Source organism: Arabidopsis lyrata, assembly GCF_000004255.2.
Source record: "Arabidopsis lyrata subsp. lyrata unplaced genomic scaffold ARALYscaffold_1, whole genome shotgun sequence".
Lineage (NCBI taxonomy): Eukaryota > Viridiplantae > Streptophyta > Magnoliopsida > Brassicales > Brassicaceae > Arabidopsis > Arabidopsis lyrata.
Window position 1 is genome coordinate 17959344 of NW_003302555.1, and position 19584 is coordinate 17978927.

At 35.6% G+C, this 19584-nt stretch overlaps 2 protein-coding genes across 2 annotated transcripts; both read right to left on the reverse strand.

Moving 5' to 3' along the window:
- Nucleotides 1-5467: 5467 nt before the first annotated feature.
- Nucleotides 5468-6035, reverse strand: LOC9329979. The gene is made up of 2 exons (XM_021011139.1): nt 5877-6035; nt 5468-5709 (listed from the first exon to the last, which is right to left on the reverse strand). The coding sequence occupies exons 1-2, from the start codon at nt 6022-6024 to the stop codon at nt 5585-5587; spliced, it is 273 nt and encodes a 90-aa protein (XP_020866798.1). The 5' UTR covers nt 6025-6035; the 3' UTR covers nt 5468-5584.
- Nucleotides 6036-7529: 1494 nt separating this feature from the next.
- LOC9329980 (probable eukaryotic translation initiation factor 5-1) lies at nt 7530-9965 on the reverse strand. The gene is made up of 2 exons (XM_002893873.2): nt 9796-9965; nt 7530-9407 (listed from the first exon to the last, which is right to left on the reverse strand). Exon 2 carries the CDS (start codon nt 9104-9106, stop codon nt 7787-7789), a length of 1320 nt encoding a protein of 439 aa, XP_002893919.1. The 5' UTR covers nt 9107-9407; nt 9796-9965; the 3' UTR covers nt 7530-7786.
- Nucleotides 9966-19584: the final 9619 nt, after the last annotated feature.

Genomic DNA, 19584 nt, shown 5'->3' on the forward strand with positions numbered 1-19584 from the left:
TGATGTTATATTTTTAAATCACTTTGCATAAGTGATGTTAGTATATGTATCGGTTGTAACAATTGAGATGAGTATTTGCATCACTTATAAATAAGTGATCCTAAAATTAGTGTCAGTTTTGATAAATGATTCTACTAATTTTATTTTTTTGTAATAAATGTACATTTACAATAAATGAGCTATTTTATTCCAATTTAATCGTGTTATTTATAATTCATCAGTCATCTAATTTTTGTATCACTTATTATGGTCATCAATATGCTAAATAAAATCAATTAAAATATGAATTTAATTAAATTGTAAAAAATATTCTAATTGAAAATTGCCAATGAAGAGACGATAATCGAACTATCTCCATGACTCCATCACCGCCATTAAACTTTTAAGTCGTCGATCCACCAATTACATGCTTCCGCCAGTGTCTCCATCAAATATAGTCCTTGGATCATTTTTTGTTTTCTCTGCTGGTAAAAAAACTCGTGCCTATCTTTTGTGTAATTTGCCTCCCTTTTGTATCACCTTGCATTTTCATAAAAAAAAAAATTAATGAACAAGCGAAAGTATAAATAACAAATATACAAAGAAGCAAAGATGAGATCAATACAGACAAAAAGTAATCATTGGCTCTAGACGCTCTGGTCAAATTGGTCTTTGAGCATCATGAGTCGACGGTGAACCTTATCTTCTACCATACTATTAGTAGATTTGGAACCAGAGAATGAGAGAAAAGGGAGTCATATTTAGGTTGTGACTGGAAAGAGGGAGAAGAAAAGGGAAGAAAATAAAAGAGAAGAAAACAAAAGAAAAGAAATGTTGAAAGTTAGAAGAATGTTTTCTACCGTGTATTTATGAGAAGAAATTTTCAGTTGGTTTTACTAAAAAGTAGAGGAATTGAGAAGAAAAAGTTTAATTTTGATGGAGAATGAATTATTCTTGACTGGAGAAATGATAGAGGAATTGAGAATATTTAGTTTTCTTCCCAATTATTTTCTTCTATTTACATCAACCAGTCTGACCCTATGTTTAGTTTAGAGGAGACTGAACAGTTGTAGAAAAAAATGAGAAAGATTTACATTTAACCAAAAAATATGAAGAACGTGACGAAGAGGGAGATATTTTAGGGATTCTAGTTATTATATCAATAACAACCAATACTATCTATTCCATATCCCATTTATTTATTTGATAATCGTTTTACTTATATGTACTATTTTAAATTTACAACCAATACAAATGTAAAAGGCATAAATTCAATATAAATAAAATAAATTGTAGGATTTTAGTTGTTTAAAAAACAATTGTAGGATTTCTGCATATTCTACTATATATATATTATATAATCCTACAATTTATTTTAGTTATCTATCTAACATCAATTTTTTTACTGAAACTAAGAAATCACACAATTACGGTCAAATTCTTATCATTCAAAATAATTACTGTCAGGTATTATTCTTTTAATAAAATAGAAAGCATTGTAATCAATTCTAATTAATTAGTTTCAGTTATTATTGGATGCAAACTATTAAAAACAATTTGATCGTTTATTTTAATGACAATATTTTTATATCATTTTATAAGTGATGTTAACAACAATTAATAATTACATCAATTACCTATTCGATGTAAATCTAGGTTTTACTATCAATTTTTTTAAAGTGATACAAACTAATAAAAACTGTATCAGTTTTATTGAATTGATGCAAAACTAATTAATTATAACATCAATAATTATAATTGATGCTAAACCATCTATATTTGTTTCACTTTTAAATAACTGATTTAAAATAATATCATTTAGTTTTGTGATACAATTTAAATGATACAACAGATCCTTTTTCTTGTAGTGCGTTCAGATGTGCAAAAGGCATTTATTGAAATTGCTATTATATATATAATTTTTATGTTAGACCTTTAGTTATAAATCTTATAGTATACGTTTGCATGAATAAACAAACATCATAAATACACATGATTTGAAACGATATTGGGATATATTTGTATTATAATATGTATCTTTAATAATAAAATGGAAGTTTGAACGATATATTTAATTTATTTTTATTCATGGAATTTATTATTCGGTGGAAAAATACACATACATATACAGCCATGTTTAAAAAATCGCTAGGCGCTAGTCAGGCGGTGAGGGTGGGCCTAGCGCCAAGCAAGAAAATCGGAGATTAAATGGGGATTAATCGGAGACTAGTTTTAAGGCTATTTAATATTTTAAAAACATATTAATCCATAATAAAAAAGAAATTTATATAATCTTGTTTTTAAAATTGCATTAACACATGAAAACAAGAATTTAAGGTCAAACTTATGATTTTTATATAAATTATAAACATAAGTGGGACGTTTTTAATTTTAGATCCAAAAAAAAAAAAAACAAATTGGGCTAGGCGCCGTCTAGGCGGACAAAAATCGGATCACCGATTTTTTTTGCCGATTTGGACAAAATCTCGGCGGTTCCCACCCGATCAGCGCCTAGGCGGCCGATTATTAGAACAGGGATATAAAATAAGGTTTGCCGTCTATGAGTTTGAGTAGTCAGAGGCGGAGGCAGTGCACAGTCATAAGGGTCAATTGACCCTGATGGAATTAAAAAAATTAGCTGAAACTTTATTAAATATATTAAATTGACCTCAATCCCATAAGACTTTTGACCCCTGTAAAATTTTATGTTACAAGATTAAAATATTTATGCCCAATAATTATATTATACTTATAAATAATATTAAGCCCAATAAAATTTATTTAAGTAAATATACTATAATTAAGCCCATTAATATAAACTAATCTTATATTTTAACATTTGTTTGTAGTCTAAAAACGTTTTAGCTTATTCTTCCTTATTTTTTTTCAATCTTAGATGGTGATATATTAGAAAATCTCTGACTTAATTAAAAACAAATCCAGCTAATGATCTAATCTAATATTATATTTAATTATAAAAACATCCGCAAAATCTAATTTTTTTTCTCTATTTGTTAATCGTTGAGGAGCGCAACTAAAAAACTATTAAATATCAATTTTGGTTGATTTTTTGATAAATTATTCATTATTTTTTTATATATGTCAATTATTTTTAGATAAATCTAAAATATCTTTTTTATATAATATATATTATTTTATATTAAAAAAAATTTTGACCCCTATAACAAAAATTCCTAGCTCCGCCACTGTAAGTAGTAATAGAAACAAAAAAGTAAATATTTGGGCCAAACGCAAAAATTGAAATAAAATCGACAAGACCCTTGGATGACTACAAATTTAGCTAGAGAATTAATGTAATTTTTTGTTAACTATAAAATTTAAAACTAATATTTATTTTATTATATAGATTCAAGAAAATATAAAATTTGATGACATAAATTACATCTAGAACAAACAAATAAACATTTACAAGATCTCATAAATTTATATTTATATTGATGAATTAATTGAGTAAAAAAATTTCTTCCTTTAATATTCCTGTGATGAACTATAATCATTGCTTTTTTCCTAATAACGGAGATTTTTTCTGGATTATTATACCATTTGAAACGGTTCATTTGACGTTTTCCACATTTAAAGCGACCAACACATATGAAAAATATAGTAGATAGCCATATTGCTCGAGGATGTCTTCTCATATTTGGACTTTGTAATAATGTTAACGCAGCATCAATATTTTATTGTATACAACCCATATATATTGTCTTAAGGTAGAAAGCACCATTGTTACCATATATAATTGTTAAATCAAAAAATTCACTGTATAATCTCTCCAATTCTGAGAAAAAAATTGTTGGCATCTTCACTAAATTTTTATATTTAAAATTGATTAAAACTTTTCCATTTTCAAGATCATTCCAAAAATCTTTGGTTAAATAAAGAATTAGAAGTTTTTCTTCAATATTAAAAAAGTGTATGTTTAGAAATAATTTAGACAGTAAAGAATTTGATTCCATTTGTTTTGAATTCATCGTAAAACAAATAATCGTTATAGGAGGACAAAAAATTGGAATTTCGAAAAGAAAGACAATATATAGAGTTGAATGTTGAGTATGTTTCTTCAAATTGTTTTGGGCCTTATGTTTTCGAAATGGACTCTATAATCCACGTTGGTTTTGTGATAATTAAGCTTTGATAAAATCTCTTTCTTCACAAAAAGGAAAAAGTCAAAATCGTGACTGCAACTTTTTCTCACCGACTTTGCAACGTTGAGGAAGAAGTGGCATTATGAGAGTAAGATTTGGGGGCTGAAATCTCTCGTGAATAGTTGAGATTTGTGCCTATATAAGAAGGACTTTGGTCTTTGATCAGATGATGAAAAACTCACTCTCTTCTTCCATCTTCTTCTTCTTCCTTTTTATTTCAATTTCTGGGTTTGAGAAGTTCATCTCTTTTGAGTTAAGTGCACAATTCAATTGAGAGCAGAGTGAACCCTGGAGTGAGCCGTCTTGGTTATCTTGCACCCGGGATTAGGCGGTTTTTCGCTCAAGTGCAGTAGATTCTCTACGGCTCTGCAACTTTTGTTCTTCCTCAATTCTGGTTTCTAAGTCTTATTTCCAACATTGAAAAGGCACGATTTTACAATTATTCGATAAGTCCATTACGTAGACGAACGTGTCCGGTACAGCTTTAATGTGTGGGGCTCATTTCACTCACGTATGTCCAAATTATTTAAACTTCTATATTATTGTTTTCCCATGATATCACGTAAATGTTAAATGAATGATATAATTAAGGAGGTTATACTACTAAATATATTAAGGAGGTTATACTACTAAATATATCCATATGTAAACTATGAAATAAAACCATTTATGTAGTTTATTGGTTTACGGAAAAAGAAATTCAATAAAACAACATGACCGTACAAAAATAACTGTAAGAAAAACAACCAAAAATATTTAAACGAAATGTTGCAATAAAAAGACGCAACCGTTCAGATGTGCAAATGGTATTTATTGGAAACGACATAACCGTAAAAAAATAACCGATTAAAACGAAAATTGCGAAAAAAAGACGCAACCAAAATACCCGTAAAAAAATAACCGATTTAAACGAAAGGTTGCGATAAAAAGACGCAACCTTTCAGATGTGCAAATGGTATTTATTAGATTGCTATTATATATAGATTTGTTTCTCTCTCTAGCTCTCTTGATTCTTCCTACAAAATTATCACTTGTAGCTCCTAAATAATCTAGTGGGTTGCTTGCTGAAAATACAGCCACGAGATGCTCCAGATCATCAAAGATTTCCGAGGAACTCGTAGAACTCGCGAATGTCTTGTTTCTCTGTTTGTTCTTTCTCTTGAAGTGATCGTGAAGTGTCTCAAGTGGTAATTAGGCAACGCATATTTGAAGTGGTATTAAGCGTTAGTCATTGCGATGTCAATCATGTAATATAGCCAATGTTTTAGTTTAAATCAGAGATCGCAATTGAAAAGAGAAATAAGATTTTGAAATTTATCGAAATGCAATTTAACAGGAGAGAAGTTGGAGATTGAAAGGTTCAACTTGAAGAACAAGATCCATATCTTTATATGTTACAGACTTTGCCAAATTGAAACAAAGATTTGTTTATTTATTTATTAAGGCCGGTTAGGTTTACAACTATTATTACATGAAGGAGCTCTCCCTGAATTACTGCCTGCTGCACCAATCTTGATCTCGGTAAAGAGTGTTTGATCCCAAACTTCTTTTCCTATTTCCTTCCCTAAAAAGAAAACAACTATTAGCTAATCAATTTTGAAAAAGAGAAATAAAACTACTATTAAATAGTGAAACATAGAACCAAAACCAAAAGATCAACGTATGAACAAAAACCAAATTGTATCGAACATATCTAAAATTGCTTAAAAAGAAGAAAAAAAAAACACTTACTTTGGCTTGGAGATTCATATCGTACTCGGGCTAATACCGTATTTGATAATCCAGAGAACAAAAGAAAACTCAAAATCAGTATACGAACCGTGAGTTTGTACATATTTTTGGTTGATATAAACGTATCAATTTCAAGATGTGAATCCATGCATCTATATATAGATAAATGAACTCACGTTACGTGTTCATTTTTCTGTTTTGGTCAAACACATGTTCATTTCTTTGTTCCACACAAATATATAGAATCATTAAAATTAAGTTGGACCAATTCAGAAAAGACTATACTTTTTTTATTACATATATATATATGTTAGGTCGAAGACCTAATATTTGTTTCTCTCAACAAGTTTCGGTTTTCATATATGTGTATAATAAAAAAGCGTAATTGACTTTCAAATGTATAAAGTCTTCTGAATTGTCCTACTTAATTTTAGTTATTCTATGTATTGTGGAGATCAAAGTAGATTTTCTAAATTTAAGTAAACATAATTTAAAAGCAAAAGCTTTTGTTATTGGATAACTCGATCGGTTTCAAGTAGCAATGGAAAAAATATATAAGATCCCACTTGAATATAAATGTGTAAAATATCTAAGATCCCGTGTCAACACAAATTATTTTGTTTGTAACAAGACTTGAATTATTTACATGTGAGACCAAATTGTTATAAGACTTGTATAAATACATGTGAAACCAATTTTCTTTTTGCTCTTTGAGTTATTTACATGTGAGCCCAAATTTACTTTTTTATTAAAGAAAACTTGATCATTAGTATTTCGCTGTAGGAAACTTGATCATTACATAAATAAGAACTCTCAAAATACTGTACAATGGACAAACACGTATAAACAACGTTTTGGAAACTTGACCGGCCAGTTAGCCGAAAATCGTCCATCTATCCGAATTCGGGTTGAATCGAAACTGGATTTGAGTTGAACCGCTAAAACCAACCGAAAACCGTCAAACCTTGTGATACAGTATGATATAAAAACCTAGTTCAGAATATTTAAACCACAAATTTGATTAATGCGGATTTTTCAATCAAAATTAAAATTTCAATTAAAATTATTTTTCTTGTTTTTTTCTAATTTTCTTTAGAAACTATTCTCTACTGTTCAATTTTGATCGACAAACAAAATTTTTTACAGTATGGGTTAAAAAATATTTATATACATTTTTCATAGTGTTTTTTTTTTCTCTTTTATGATCAATATTTTTGTTCAACAAATTTGACATATTTAGGATTTTTCATGTTGTGTTTTAGAGAGTAAGTTTTATTCCATCTTTTACGATTCATTTTCTTATGGACTTGGAATCAATATATATACTTTGTAAAAAAAAGTTTCAATTTTATGTTGTCTCTTCCTTTAAATCAGAGATCATAATCGAAGAAAGAAATAAGATTCTGATATTGATCGGAATGCAATCTACCAGGAGAGAAGTTGGAGGTCGAAAGGTTCAACTTGAAGCTCAAGATCCATATCTCAATATGTTGGAGACTTTGAAAATAATACAGTTTTAGTCCTATCTTTGCCAAATCTGATCTACTTGAAAAAAGATTAGTTTTTCTACTTGAAAAATTCGACAACAATACATATTCTGGTTAGTCGAATTGATAAATTGTGGAATCGATGGTTTCACGGTACCCCTAAGAAGAGTAGAAAGCATAATACCAAAGCATACAGGCTGTCTAAATCATGACAAATACAATGTGACAAAACATAAACAAACCGTCTGAAACTTTAAAACAGAGTAGCGAGATCATCTATAGAGACCAAACAACAGAGAGACCAATGACTAGTGTTACTCAACATAAGAAACCTTGGCCACTGTACTCTTACCTTATTCAAAACTCACACTGAACCAGACACAGACGCAAACACAAACAACACCAAGTAAAAGAGACGCTGCATCACTCTTCCTCGGACTCAGACTCGGCGTTCTGGAGCCACTCAATGAACGGAGTAACATTCTTCAACACAGGGGAGCTTTTAATGCCTTTATTGTACCATTCAACAATCACATCCTCTTCCAAAAGGTCTTCATCATAAAGACCTTTGATAACAAGAGCAACTTCTTTGGCAGCCTCTGCGCTTGCCTTCGTGCAGAAGGATTCTATTCCGTTAAGTAAAACCATCTGCTGAGGAGATCCAGCTTCTTCGTGCATCATCATCAAGGCCACGAGATATTTCTTCTTCTTGATCACTTCTTTGGCGAATCCCTTGCCTGCACCTCCAAAGAGGGCAGAGAATAGGGCTTCCATTTTCTCCTGGGGGGTTGCGGAGTTTGAAGCTAGGGCTGTTTTGAGTTGGGTAGGAGATGAACCATTGCTCAGAAGCTCCTTTATCTCATTGACCAGCTTTTCATGAGCATTTTCAGGGATCTTGCTATTGCCATTCTCATGCACTGCTTCTGGTGCCTTCTTCACCTGAACTGCTGGCTTTTTTTCTTCAATTGTAGACAGCATCACCATATCAGCTGTTACAGCGCTCAGCTGTTCTTTCATACGTTTCTCAGCAGCCTCCCTGGAAGTATCTGTTTGCCACTGGACATCGTCATCATCTTCTTCACTGTCTGCTTGCTCATTTTCATCAGACTGGCTTCGAGGTGGGGAATGATCTTTCTTCTTCGAAACTTTGTCTTTCGAAGTACCCGTGGTCGCTGCTTTCTTCTTGCTAGCAGCCTCCTTCTTGAGTTTCCTCATCTCCTCATCAGCTGCTTCACCTTCTTTGAGCCTTTCCTTCTCAGCTCTCCTCATCGACTTCTTGTCCTTAGACGACTTCTTTTGCTCTGGAGGATTCTTCAGAATGAACGACGTGAGCTTGTCCCTCATATCGACATCTGAGATAAACCCGCAAGCCGCACATTTCAGCTGAAGCATCTGCGTCTTAGTGATGAGTATTTCAGTTTCAGGATTCCCACATCCATAACACTGAACATACTTTTTGATAAAGTTCTCCAGCAATCCCGCAAGCTTGGAAGTGTCATGAGACCCATTCACCAGCGAGGTTCCAGTCTTCTCATCAAACTTAGACTGCGCACCAAGCTCACAACCAAAATACTTGGTAGTATAAGCAGCAGGTCTCCCCAAGGCCTTAGCGATCTCAACCATATTGACCACATTAGTCTTGATACCGTTACCTCTACCTTCAATCTTGGTCATCATCCTCGGCATCTTGTACCTATAAAAGGCATCATCGCGGTTGGAAGCACCAATGTTTTGCAACGCCATTTTCGATTTGACAAACAAGCAAGCACGTAAATAGACGAGGGATGTCAGAAGAGACAGTGATAATCACTCGGTTGCATAAACTGAAAACCAGAAAAGCTCGTGCTGTTGCGATTGAAGGCTTCAAAAGATCCAAGACGCAAACCACCAACTTTATGAGTGGACTTTTTCCTAGATATAGGACAGTACTCCCCTAAAAGCCGGATAGATGATTGAAAGAGAGAAGCCTGTTCAGACATAAAAGATTCTTCACACTCCACTTTTGACAAACTGATGATCCCAGCAGCTTAAACTGCCCAACTTCCTACAAAAACATAGACACATAAACATTAAAGAGACATATTCAAAGTTATTGTTCCTTTCTCTGCTTAAGCAAAACAAAGACTTGACCTTTTCAATACAAGATTCACCAATTCAAAAGATCTAACATGAACAATCCTAAGTCTTGAAAAAGAATCAAGAACCCATAACAGAAATAGATTAAAGTTTCAAGATTGAAAATCTGAAAACCTAATCTATCATAACCGTAAATTGACCTACAGGCCAAAAAACCATCTCTTTCGGATTCAAAACCAATCATGTGGTCTATCCATAAAATCGATAACGAATCTAAATTCACAAACTAGATCAGGGGAACAGATACAAACCAATCAATAGATAACCAATCGGAATCAAAAAGCGAGAATCTTTACCTTGTATGATAACAAAAAAGGAGGATAATCTCTGTACGAGCTTGAAGAAGAAACGTTTGTTGCGGCGATGAGATGTGAATAATGAGAGAACCAACGAAGCAAAAATGATGTTTTTGTAGATATTTATATATATAAAGGAAGAGAAGGAGGCTGAGAAACTACAAATGAAGACGCGTGATTGTGGTTGATCCTTTTAGGGCAAACTCATCGTTTCGTGCCCAATTATTTTATTTTGTTTATTTATTGTATTAAATTTTTATATAATTTATTTATTACATAGTTTTTATTTATTTATTTATTACATAGTATAAAAGTAAAAATCAGACAAAAAAGGAAGAAGAGTCTAGAAAGGCGAATTTGCAAGGTCGGTTGGAACCATATTTTTCAATGAAATTAGACTTGATATAAATCGATGAACTTTTCCATTAATAATAGACCTAACCCAAATGGGTTTTAGGCCCATCCAAATTACGTATCCACAGTTCCAAAAAAAGATATTAGGTTTAGAGTTTTGTGCGAAAAAAAACTTTTCAAAAACACCAATTTTTACAATTTTACTTTTTATTTTTTTTAAATTACAAAATTAATGATACGAAGTAAAAAATAATATGCAATATAACTTTTATACGTAAATAGTAAACATTTTAACGGACATATACATTAGATTTTTTAAATTATAAAGCTAAAGTTGAACTCGTCGTCGCGAGAGTTTTGATTTGACATATTGTTCACCAAAATTTTACAAACTTGACGGTAACAAAACTTTTTTAATAGAAAAAACATTAAAATTATTTTGGAATGACTTTTTTCATCTAGTAACTAGACGTATCTTTTGTCATCACGTTTTCTTAAAAAAGTTAAAATATATTAGTTGAAAAACCCAATAAAATTATATTTATACATATACTGTAATTATATAAAAGAAACTAGTTTATAGTGATCAATGTTCATCCCTTTTATTATTGTATTTTACTTTTGACAATGTACTTTTGAATAAGAATTAAATTAAAAACAGATTTTAGAAATTCTTTTTGTATAAAATTACTTTTTCGGGAAAAGAATTAAATAATGTGAAAATTGTGGTAATAAATTGAGCACAGAGTTTCACCAAGAGATATTGCACTCTATACCGTATGACCAAGAAATAGTTAACTTAAATGAGAAGTGACAAAATTGTAAATATTGATGATTTTGTCAGTCGAGAGCTTTTTCGACTTTTCTCTCTCGCCCCCAAACAGTTAAACCCTAGACGAGTTCTCAGATCTGTGGCCGGGAAGTCACTCCGGTGGTCGGCGTTTCTTGTCGTCACCGTGATTGGCTTCCCTTTTTCCTTTCCAGCTTAGTTTTGTAGTTTTAAATCGCGGTGAGGGGAGGAATCGGGCGGATCTGTTGTTTGCTTCATCTTCTACGGAGTGGAGGCTGGCCAGAAACGGCGTGGATGCGACCAGATTTTGGTGGGTTTCCTCTTTGTGCGGCATAGGCTGTTTTTAGCCATGGATCGGGAACGGCTCGGGGTGTTGTGGTGAAAAAGATTTGCTTGCGCTTTTCTTCTTCGGTCTTGGCATTTGTCAAGTTATACCATGGTCTTCCCCTGTTGTTTTGTAAGTTGTTCCTCGCCTCTTTTCCTCTCATTTCGTCGGGCGTTTTTAGGGTTCCAGAGTTGCTCTGGATAGCGGTTTCTCCTCCTGATTGTTTTTTTAATTCTCAGAGTCTTACTTTTGTGGGGTTTTTGTCTGTTCTTGTGGTTGGATCTTGTTTGAGTGAAGTTTCGGTTCTGGCCATTGTTCCTCTGCCTTGGTGTTGTGTTTTGTATCGAATGTCCTGGAAAATCTCTCGTGTGGTGAGACGGACTCGATGCCTTTTGCCATTGGCTCTTTGCTCATCTTCCTTGGCTGGTTCTTCTGTCTCATCAAGATTTGCTTCGTTTGGAGTTCGTGGGTCGCTATTTTTCCATCATATGCGGTATCTCTTCCACTTGAGTTTATCGTCTTCTCGGGGTTGGTTTGGAACGTTTAATACTACCCAAAGCTCTATCAATTCTTTCAGCAGAGAGAGGAGCTATTCATGGGTTTTGATTCGGTTCCTCTACACAAGACAAATAAGGCATTTGTGCGTCGATCCCTTAGCTTCAAGTTCAGGCCTTTTCCTTTGAGATTCTTGTGTTTTCTAGTTAATTCAATCTTTGGAGGTTTATCGATTAGTTTTCTAAGTTTAGCTTATGGTCTTGTATTTGGTTGTTTGTTAGCTTCCCTCTTTTGGGCTTTTGGCTTCGGGGATATCACTATTTTCCGCCGACTCATCTTATCGGGGATATTAACTCTTTCCGCCGATCTTTGTATCTTTCGAATGTTTAATATGATTATTCAGACGAAAAAAAAAAGATGATTTTGCTTATCTTTGGAAAAGACAAAAATACTCATTTCTCTCTAACGCTCTCTCCTTCTCTCCTCTGATCCACCACATACAATAATATGTATTTTTCACTCCGTCATCTTTCGCATTTACTCTTTGCTCTGTTTCTCTCTCTTTTTCAATTAAAAACATCTTTTTCAATAAGTGTATGTAAACGAAGGGATGAAAACTGGAAAAGAGAAGAAGAAATACCACCACCGTTATTATCACTACCGACATCGTTATTATCTGATTTATCTTTTCCAATAGATCAAGATAATTGTTCGTTCCCTATTTTTTTTTTTCAATTCGATTTTTAGATCTATGGGAATTAACAATTACATGACAAAATTGGATACGAATCTGTAAATTTTTTTACCTAGAGCTCGGATTTGAACATGGAGGAGACACTTGTGAAGACATTTTATAGCGATTCAACTAGACTGCCCACTATTCTGAGGGTATTTGATATAAGATCAAGGAGTTGATAGGATCCAAGTAGATGACCACACGGTTCTATCTACGTAGATGTCGTAACCGGAGTTGACGGAGCCGGTGCAAAGGACCACACGGTTTTCTCTGCTTTGGCTAAGGGATGGAATGGATCGAGGGACGCCACACAATCGATGAGTGAGATTGTGATAAGTCGAAGAACTCACTAATCCAGGGGAACCCGCACAAGATCGGTGAACTCGTAAACACTTAAAGAAAATTCTCTCTTTATTGATAATAGGCAAAAACGTGAGCTACAATGGCTGCAATGGACCTTATTAATATGTCGACAGCCTTGACCTTCTAGGGTCTTGAAAAAGAGAAGAAAAGGCAACAAATAATTGAGAAATAAATGACAAAATAAATCTAGACTAATTTCAACCAACCTGCAAAAGAAAAGGAAATTTGACATTTAATTGAAAAGATTCAAACGCATACCTTAGCTTGGGGAGAAAGCTCTCGGCCTTGGGACGTCTTCCTCGTACGTTTCCTTAAGTGGCGTCGTTTGGAGTGATGACAAAGAGAACTTGGGCTTGACTTGTCTTGAGACGAGGCCTTTCACTTGTTGGTTCATAAAAGCTTGGGCCAACACTTAAGTCGTCTAGACTCTTAACCTTTGTTTGTTGCTCCTCCTTGGCCTCTCTTTCTTCTTGTTTAAGTTTATTGCTACAAAGGGTGAGATTATCGAATTGTGTGATGGTGTTCTCCATTTCTTTATAGCTTATCAAACTCTCCACAGCTTTGTTGAATTCTTCCCGCATTGTCTTTGCACCGGACCTTGTTCTAGGTAGTTGGTACATAGTCGGAACCCGGACAACTTCGGTATGGTTTGAACTCATGTCCTCATCATTCTCTCCCTCTTGAGAGGGTTCTGTCCTCAGAACCGGTTCACCTTCAAGAAAAGGCGCCAAATCAGCGACATTGAAACTTGTTGAATTTTTTAACTCACCTAGAAGCTCGAGTCGATAGGCATTGTTATTGATGCATTCCAATATCTTGAATGAACCATCTCCACGCGGCGATAGTTTGGACTTCCTTTGGTTTGGAAATCTTTCGGGTCTCATGTGTAACCAAACCCAATCACCAGGCTCATAAATCATTTCCTTCCTTCCTTTGTCAACTTGTTGTTTTATCTTTGCGGCCTTTTTCTCGAGATTTTCTTTCACTGTTTCATGAAGTTTCTTGATGGCCTCGGCTTTAGTCACACCATCTTGGCTTGTTTGTTCCATAGGCAGTAATGGTGAAAGATCTAGTGGTGTTGTGGGCTTGAATCCGTAGACAATCTCAAAAGGGGAAAGCTTAGTGGCCGAATGGCAAGCACGATTGTAAGCAAATTCAATGTAAGGAATACAATCTAGCCAATTTTTTAAATTTTTACCGATCGTGGCTCTTAAGAGAGCTGATAGTGTGCGATTGACCACTTCGGTCTGGCCATCTGTTTGGGGGTGGCATGTTGTGGAGAATAGTAGCTTTGTCCCTAACTTTCGCCAAAGTGTTCGCCAAAAGTGTCCAAGGAACTTCGTATCTCGATCTGAAACGATGGTTCGTGGTATTCCATGTAAGCGCACTACTTCCTTGAAGAACAAGTCGGCGGTTTGCGTTGCATCATTTGTCTTTGCACATGGTATGAAATGTGCCATTTTTGAAAATCGATCTACCACTACAAAAATAGAGTCCTTGTGCCTGATCGTTGGTAAACCTAACACGAAATCCATAGAAATATCTACCCAAGGCATGTTAGGTATAGGTAAAGGCATATAAAGACCGTAAGGATGGGACATGGATTTTGTTTTGATGCAAGTGACACATCTTGCGCAGAATCTCTCGACATCGCGTTTGAGGTGAGGCCAGAAAAAATGTTCAACAAGAACACTTAATGTCTCATCCACTCCGAAGTGTCCCATTAATCCTCCTTCATGGGACTCGCGGATTAGTAGTTCCCTCATTGAGCCTTGTGGTATGCATAGGCGCTTGTATCGAAAAAGGAACCCTTCATGTTGATAAAATGGACCGAACGCGGCTGTAGTACAATCTTGATATATAGATCCGAAATCAGGGTCGTCTTCGTATTGGTCTTTCAAGTGTTCAAACCCCATTACTTTTGCTTCAATGGTTGAGATTAGAGCATAACGTCGAGAAAGAGCATCAGCTACTATGTTGTCCTTGCCTTTTTTGTATTTGATGATGTAAGGGAACGTTTCTACAAACTCCAACCATCTTGCGTGTTGCCGTTTGAGTGTTGTTTGGCCCCGTAGGTGTTTTAGCGTCTCATGGTCCGTGTGTATGACAAATTCTTTAGCCAGTAGATAGTGTTGCCATGTTTCCAATGATCTCACCAACGCATATAGTTCCTTGTCGTAAATCGGATAGTTTAAAGTGGCTCCACTTAACTTCTCACTAAAGTAGGCGACGGGTTTTCCTCTTTGAGTTAGCACAGCTCCAATGTCAAGACCTGAAGCATCACATTCAACTTCAAAAGTGTTATCGAAATCAGGAAGTACTAATATCGGGGCATTAGTGAGGCTGTGTTTGAGTCTGTCAAAAGCATCTTGTTGAGATTGTCCCCAAGAGAAAACGACATTCTTCTTGATGACGGTCGTTAAAGGTGCGGCGATGGTGCTAAAGTCTTTGACAAAACGCCGATAGAATCTAGCTAAGCTGTGAAAGCTTCTAACATGTCCAATAGTAGTCGGGGTAGGCCATTCTTGAATTGCCTTAATCTTTTCTTGGTCCACCTATAATCCCTGAGAACTTACAACAAAACCTAAAAAGACTAGTTCATTAGTGCAGAAGGTGCACTTCTTGAGGTTGGCAAAAAGACCTTCTTGGCGAAGAGTCTCTAAGATTTGCTCAAGGTGCTTGACATGATCAGAAAAACATTTGCTATAAATTAAAATATCATCAAAGTATACCACAACAAACTTACCGATGTATGCCCGTAAGACATGGTTCATGAGTCTCATGAACGTGCTAGGAGCATTTGTAAGGCCGAAAGGCATAACTAACCATTCGTAGAGGCCTTGTTTTGTTTTGAAGGCGGTTTTCCATTCATCTCCTTCTTTCATTCGCACTTGGTGATATCCACTCTTTAGATCCACCTTTGAAAAAATGGTAGCCCCGCTCAACTCATCGAGCATGTCGTCTAGCCGTGGGATGGGATGACGGTATTTAATGGTGATGTTGTTGATGGCCCGACAGTCGATATACATTCGCCATGTTCCGTCTTTCTTGGGTACCAATAGAACTGGGACCGCGCAAGGACTTAGACTCTCCCTTATGTAGCCTTTTGTCATCAACTTCTGAACTTGCTTCTCAAGCTCCTTAGTCTCGGTCGGGTTCATGCGATAGGCTGGTCGGTTAGGAAGCGCTGACCCGGGAACAAGGTCAATTTGGTGTTCAATGCCTCGGTTTGGGGGTAGGCCAGGTGGAATGTCCTCGGGGAAGACGTCCTTAAATCTGTCTAACAAAGATGTTATCTCATATGGTAGCTCTAGCTCATTTGTACCTGAAAGTAACCCTTCCTTAAAGACCATTAGTAGCACCGAGTCATGGTGATCTAGGGCTTTAGAAATAGTACTATAAGAAACATATAAGTTAGTTCGACTTACCTTTGAGTCCTTTGCAAACTTTACTTGCATTTCTTGGACTTGTAGTGGCGTAAGTGGAGCAAGATTATACTTTCGTTTGTCGTGGGTGAACGAGTAGTAGTTAGTGTGTCCGTTGTGCATTGTCTCTTTATCAAATTTCCATGGCCTTCCTAGGAGAAGGTGACTTGCTTTCATGGGCACCACATCACATAGGACTTGATCACTATACTTTCCCACACTAAATTGAACAGTGACTTGGTCTGCGATCTTTAACTCAACTTCGTCGTTGTGCCACCGTAGCTTGTAGGGTCGGGGGTGCTTAGTCGTCCGAAGACCTAATTTTTCAACCATATACTTGCTAGCTACGTTAGTGCAAGAGCCTCCATCGATGATCAAACTACATACCTTTGAGTTTACGGTGCATCTTGTATGAAAAATGTTTTCCCGTTGCATTGTTTCTGGCTCCACCATGATACTCAACATTCTTCTTGTCACAAGAAGCTCACCCACATCAGGGTATTCAACATCATCCTCCGAGCCGTCCTCATTCTCTTCATTTGCATCTTGGGACTCATAATCACCGGTGGATGTGACAATCATCACTCGATTTTTGGGACATTTTTTAGCCATGTGTCCTTTACCCTGGCATTTAAAACATGTTATATCTCTAGCTCGTTGATTATTTTTGAACTTACCTTGTTCTGCTTGAGCTTCTTTCGAGGGTGCGAGTGTTTGCTTCTTAAACCGTGATTCAACTTCTAGGGACTTGGCCTTATCTACATTCTTCACAGATGGTATATTCCAATGTGACTTGGACCGGCTTGTAGATGCTACTTTCCTCTGGATGTGTTGTTCGGCTTGAATGGCTAAGTGGAGGAGATCCCCAAAATCATGGTATGGTTGTCTTTCTACCTTTCTAGCAATACGGTCTTGTAAGCCGTCGAGGAATTGTGCCATTAGCGTCTCTTCCAACTCCTCGGACTCTAGACGGTTCTTGAGTTGTTCGAATTCCTCAAAATATTCTTCCACACTTCGGGTTCTCTGCACACATTGACGAAACTTTTTCTGTAAGTCTCGATAAAAATATGGAGGTACATACCTCTTTCGCAAACTGAACCGCATGTCATCCCAAGTTGTGATTTGGGCATGTCGATGTCGTCTTCTTCCTGCGACTTCTCTGTCCCACCAAGTGAGTGCACTCTCGGTGAGTTGTGCTGCTGCTAAGGCTACTTTCTTTTGGTTCGAGTAACCATAATAATCGAATATATACTCCATTCGATTTTCCCAATCAAGATAGGCTTCGGGGTTGACTCTCCCCGCAAAGGTAGGGGCAGTGAGCTTAACCTCCATATTGCCTTGCCGTGCAAACTCGTCATCACGCATGCGGCCTCGATGGATTGGATCCCTTTGTCTTTGATGTTCATTACGCAGATCAGGCGGATTGTGTTGTCGTTGTTGAGGCTGGTTCCGTGGAAGATCATCATTAAGGTCGGGTACGTGTCCTTCCCCCGCTCCATGTGGTTGTTGTTCAATCCGGTTGAGACGGTCGCCCATGGTTTGGAGTTGGGTCTGAATAGCAGTGAGGGCTTGGAGTATGTTAAGATTGTCTTCGTTGTTTGCCATTGAATGGTCCTGTCACACACTTAACAAACAAATCAAACGTATCACACGTAAAGAGTTACGTAAAAATTTATTTATTTATTTTTTTTTTTTTTTTTTTTTTTTTTTTTTTTTTTTTTTTTAATTTTATGACCAACGTATGACAAAGATGAAGAACAAATAGATTTTTGTTTTAATTAATGTATTAGTTAAAACTAATGCAATAACAAAATCAACACAATGAAATGAAACGAAACAAAGCCAATGAACTAAAACAGAGACACGACAATGATCAAAAAAAAAAATACAAAATAATTTTTTTTTATCAAAAAAAAAAAAAAAAAAATTTAAGAAACACAAACGTTGTAAAACAATGACGACACAACAATAAAACAAAACACGAGAACCTTTTTTTTTTTTTTAATGCAATGAACAAATGAAAAGAAGCAACCTGGGTAAGGAACGTTTAGGCTCTGGATACCAAAATGATATAAGATCAAGGAGTTGATAGGATCCAAGTAGATGACCACACGGTTCTATCTACGTAGATGTCGTAACCGGAGTTGACGGAACCGGTGCAAAGGACCACACGGTTCTCTCTGCTTTGGCTAAGGGATGGAATGGAACGAGGGACGCCACAATCGATGAGTGAGATTGTGATAAGTCGAAGAACTCACTAATCCAGGGGAACCCGCACAAAATCGGTGAACTCGTAAACACTTAAAGAAAATTCTCTCTTTATTGATAATAAGCAAAAACGTGAGCTACAATGGCTGCAATGGACCTTATTAATATGTCGACAGCCTTGACCTTCTAGGGTCTTGAAAAAGAGAATAAAAGGCAACAAATAATTGAGAAATAAATGACAAAATAAATCTAGACTAATTTCAACGAACCTGCAAAAGAAAAGGAAATTTGACATTTAATTGAAAAGATTCAAACGCATACCTTAGCTTGGGGAGAAAGCTCTCGGCCTTGGGACGTCTTCCTCGTACGTTTCCTTAAGTGGCGTCGGTTGGAGTCATGACAAAGAGAACTTGGGCTTGGCTTGTCTTGAGAAGAGGCCTTTCACTTGTTGGTTCATAAAAGCTTGGGTCAACACTTAAGTCTAGACTCTTAACCTTTGTTTGTTGCTCCTCCTTGGCCTCTCTTTCTTCTTGTTTAAGTTTATTGCTACAAAGGGTGAGATTATCGAATTGTGTGATGGTGTTCTCCATTTCTTTATAGCTTATCAAACTCTCCACAACTTTGTTGAATTCTTCCCGCATTGTCTTTGTACCGGACCTTTTTCTAGGTGCTTGGTACATAGTCGGAACCCGGACAACTTCGGTATGGTTTGAACTCATGTCCTCATCAGTATTTTCGTTTAAAATAACAAAGTGTAGCATCTTCTCTCTCTTGTTCTGCAAAATTCTCAAACATGTTGCTCATGTCGTAATTATTTATATATATATATATATATATATATATATATATATATCTATGCACCTAATTGTCTCTTTCACAAATTTGAGAGTTTTATTGTATTTTATGGTTTTGGGAGATACGATGTGAAATCCTTTGTCTATTAGTTCCACTATGCAAAACCATTTTGTGTGTGCAAATGCTTTAATTTCATCAACCGATCAACATGACTACAAAGTTTAAGAGTTAGTTGGTACCGGATCTTGCATCCCATATAATTTTAGTACATCGGAGGTCAATCTACTTTCAAGGCCTA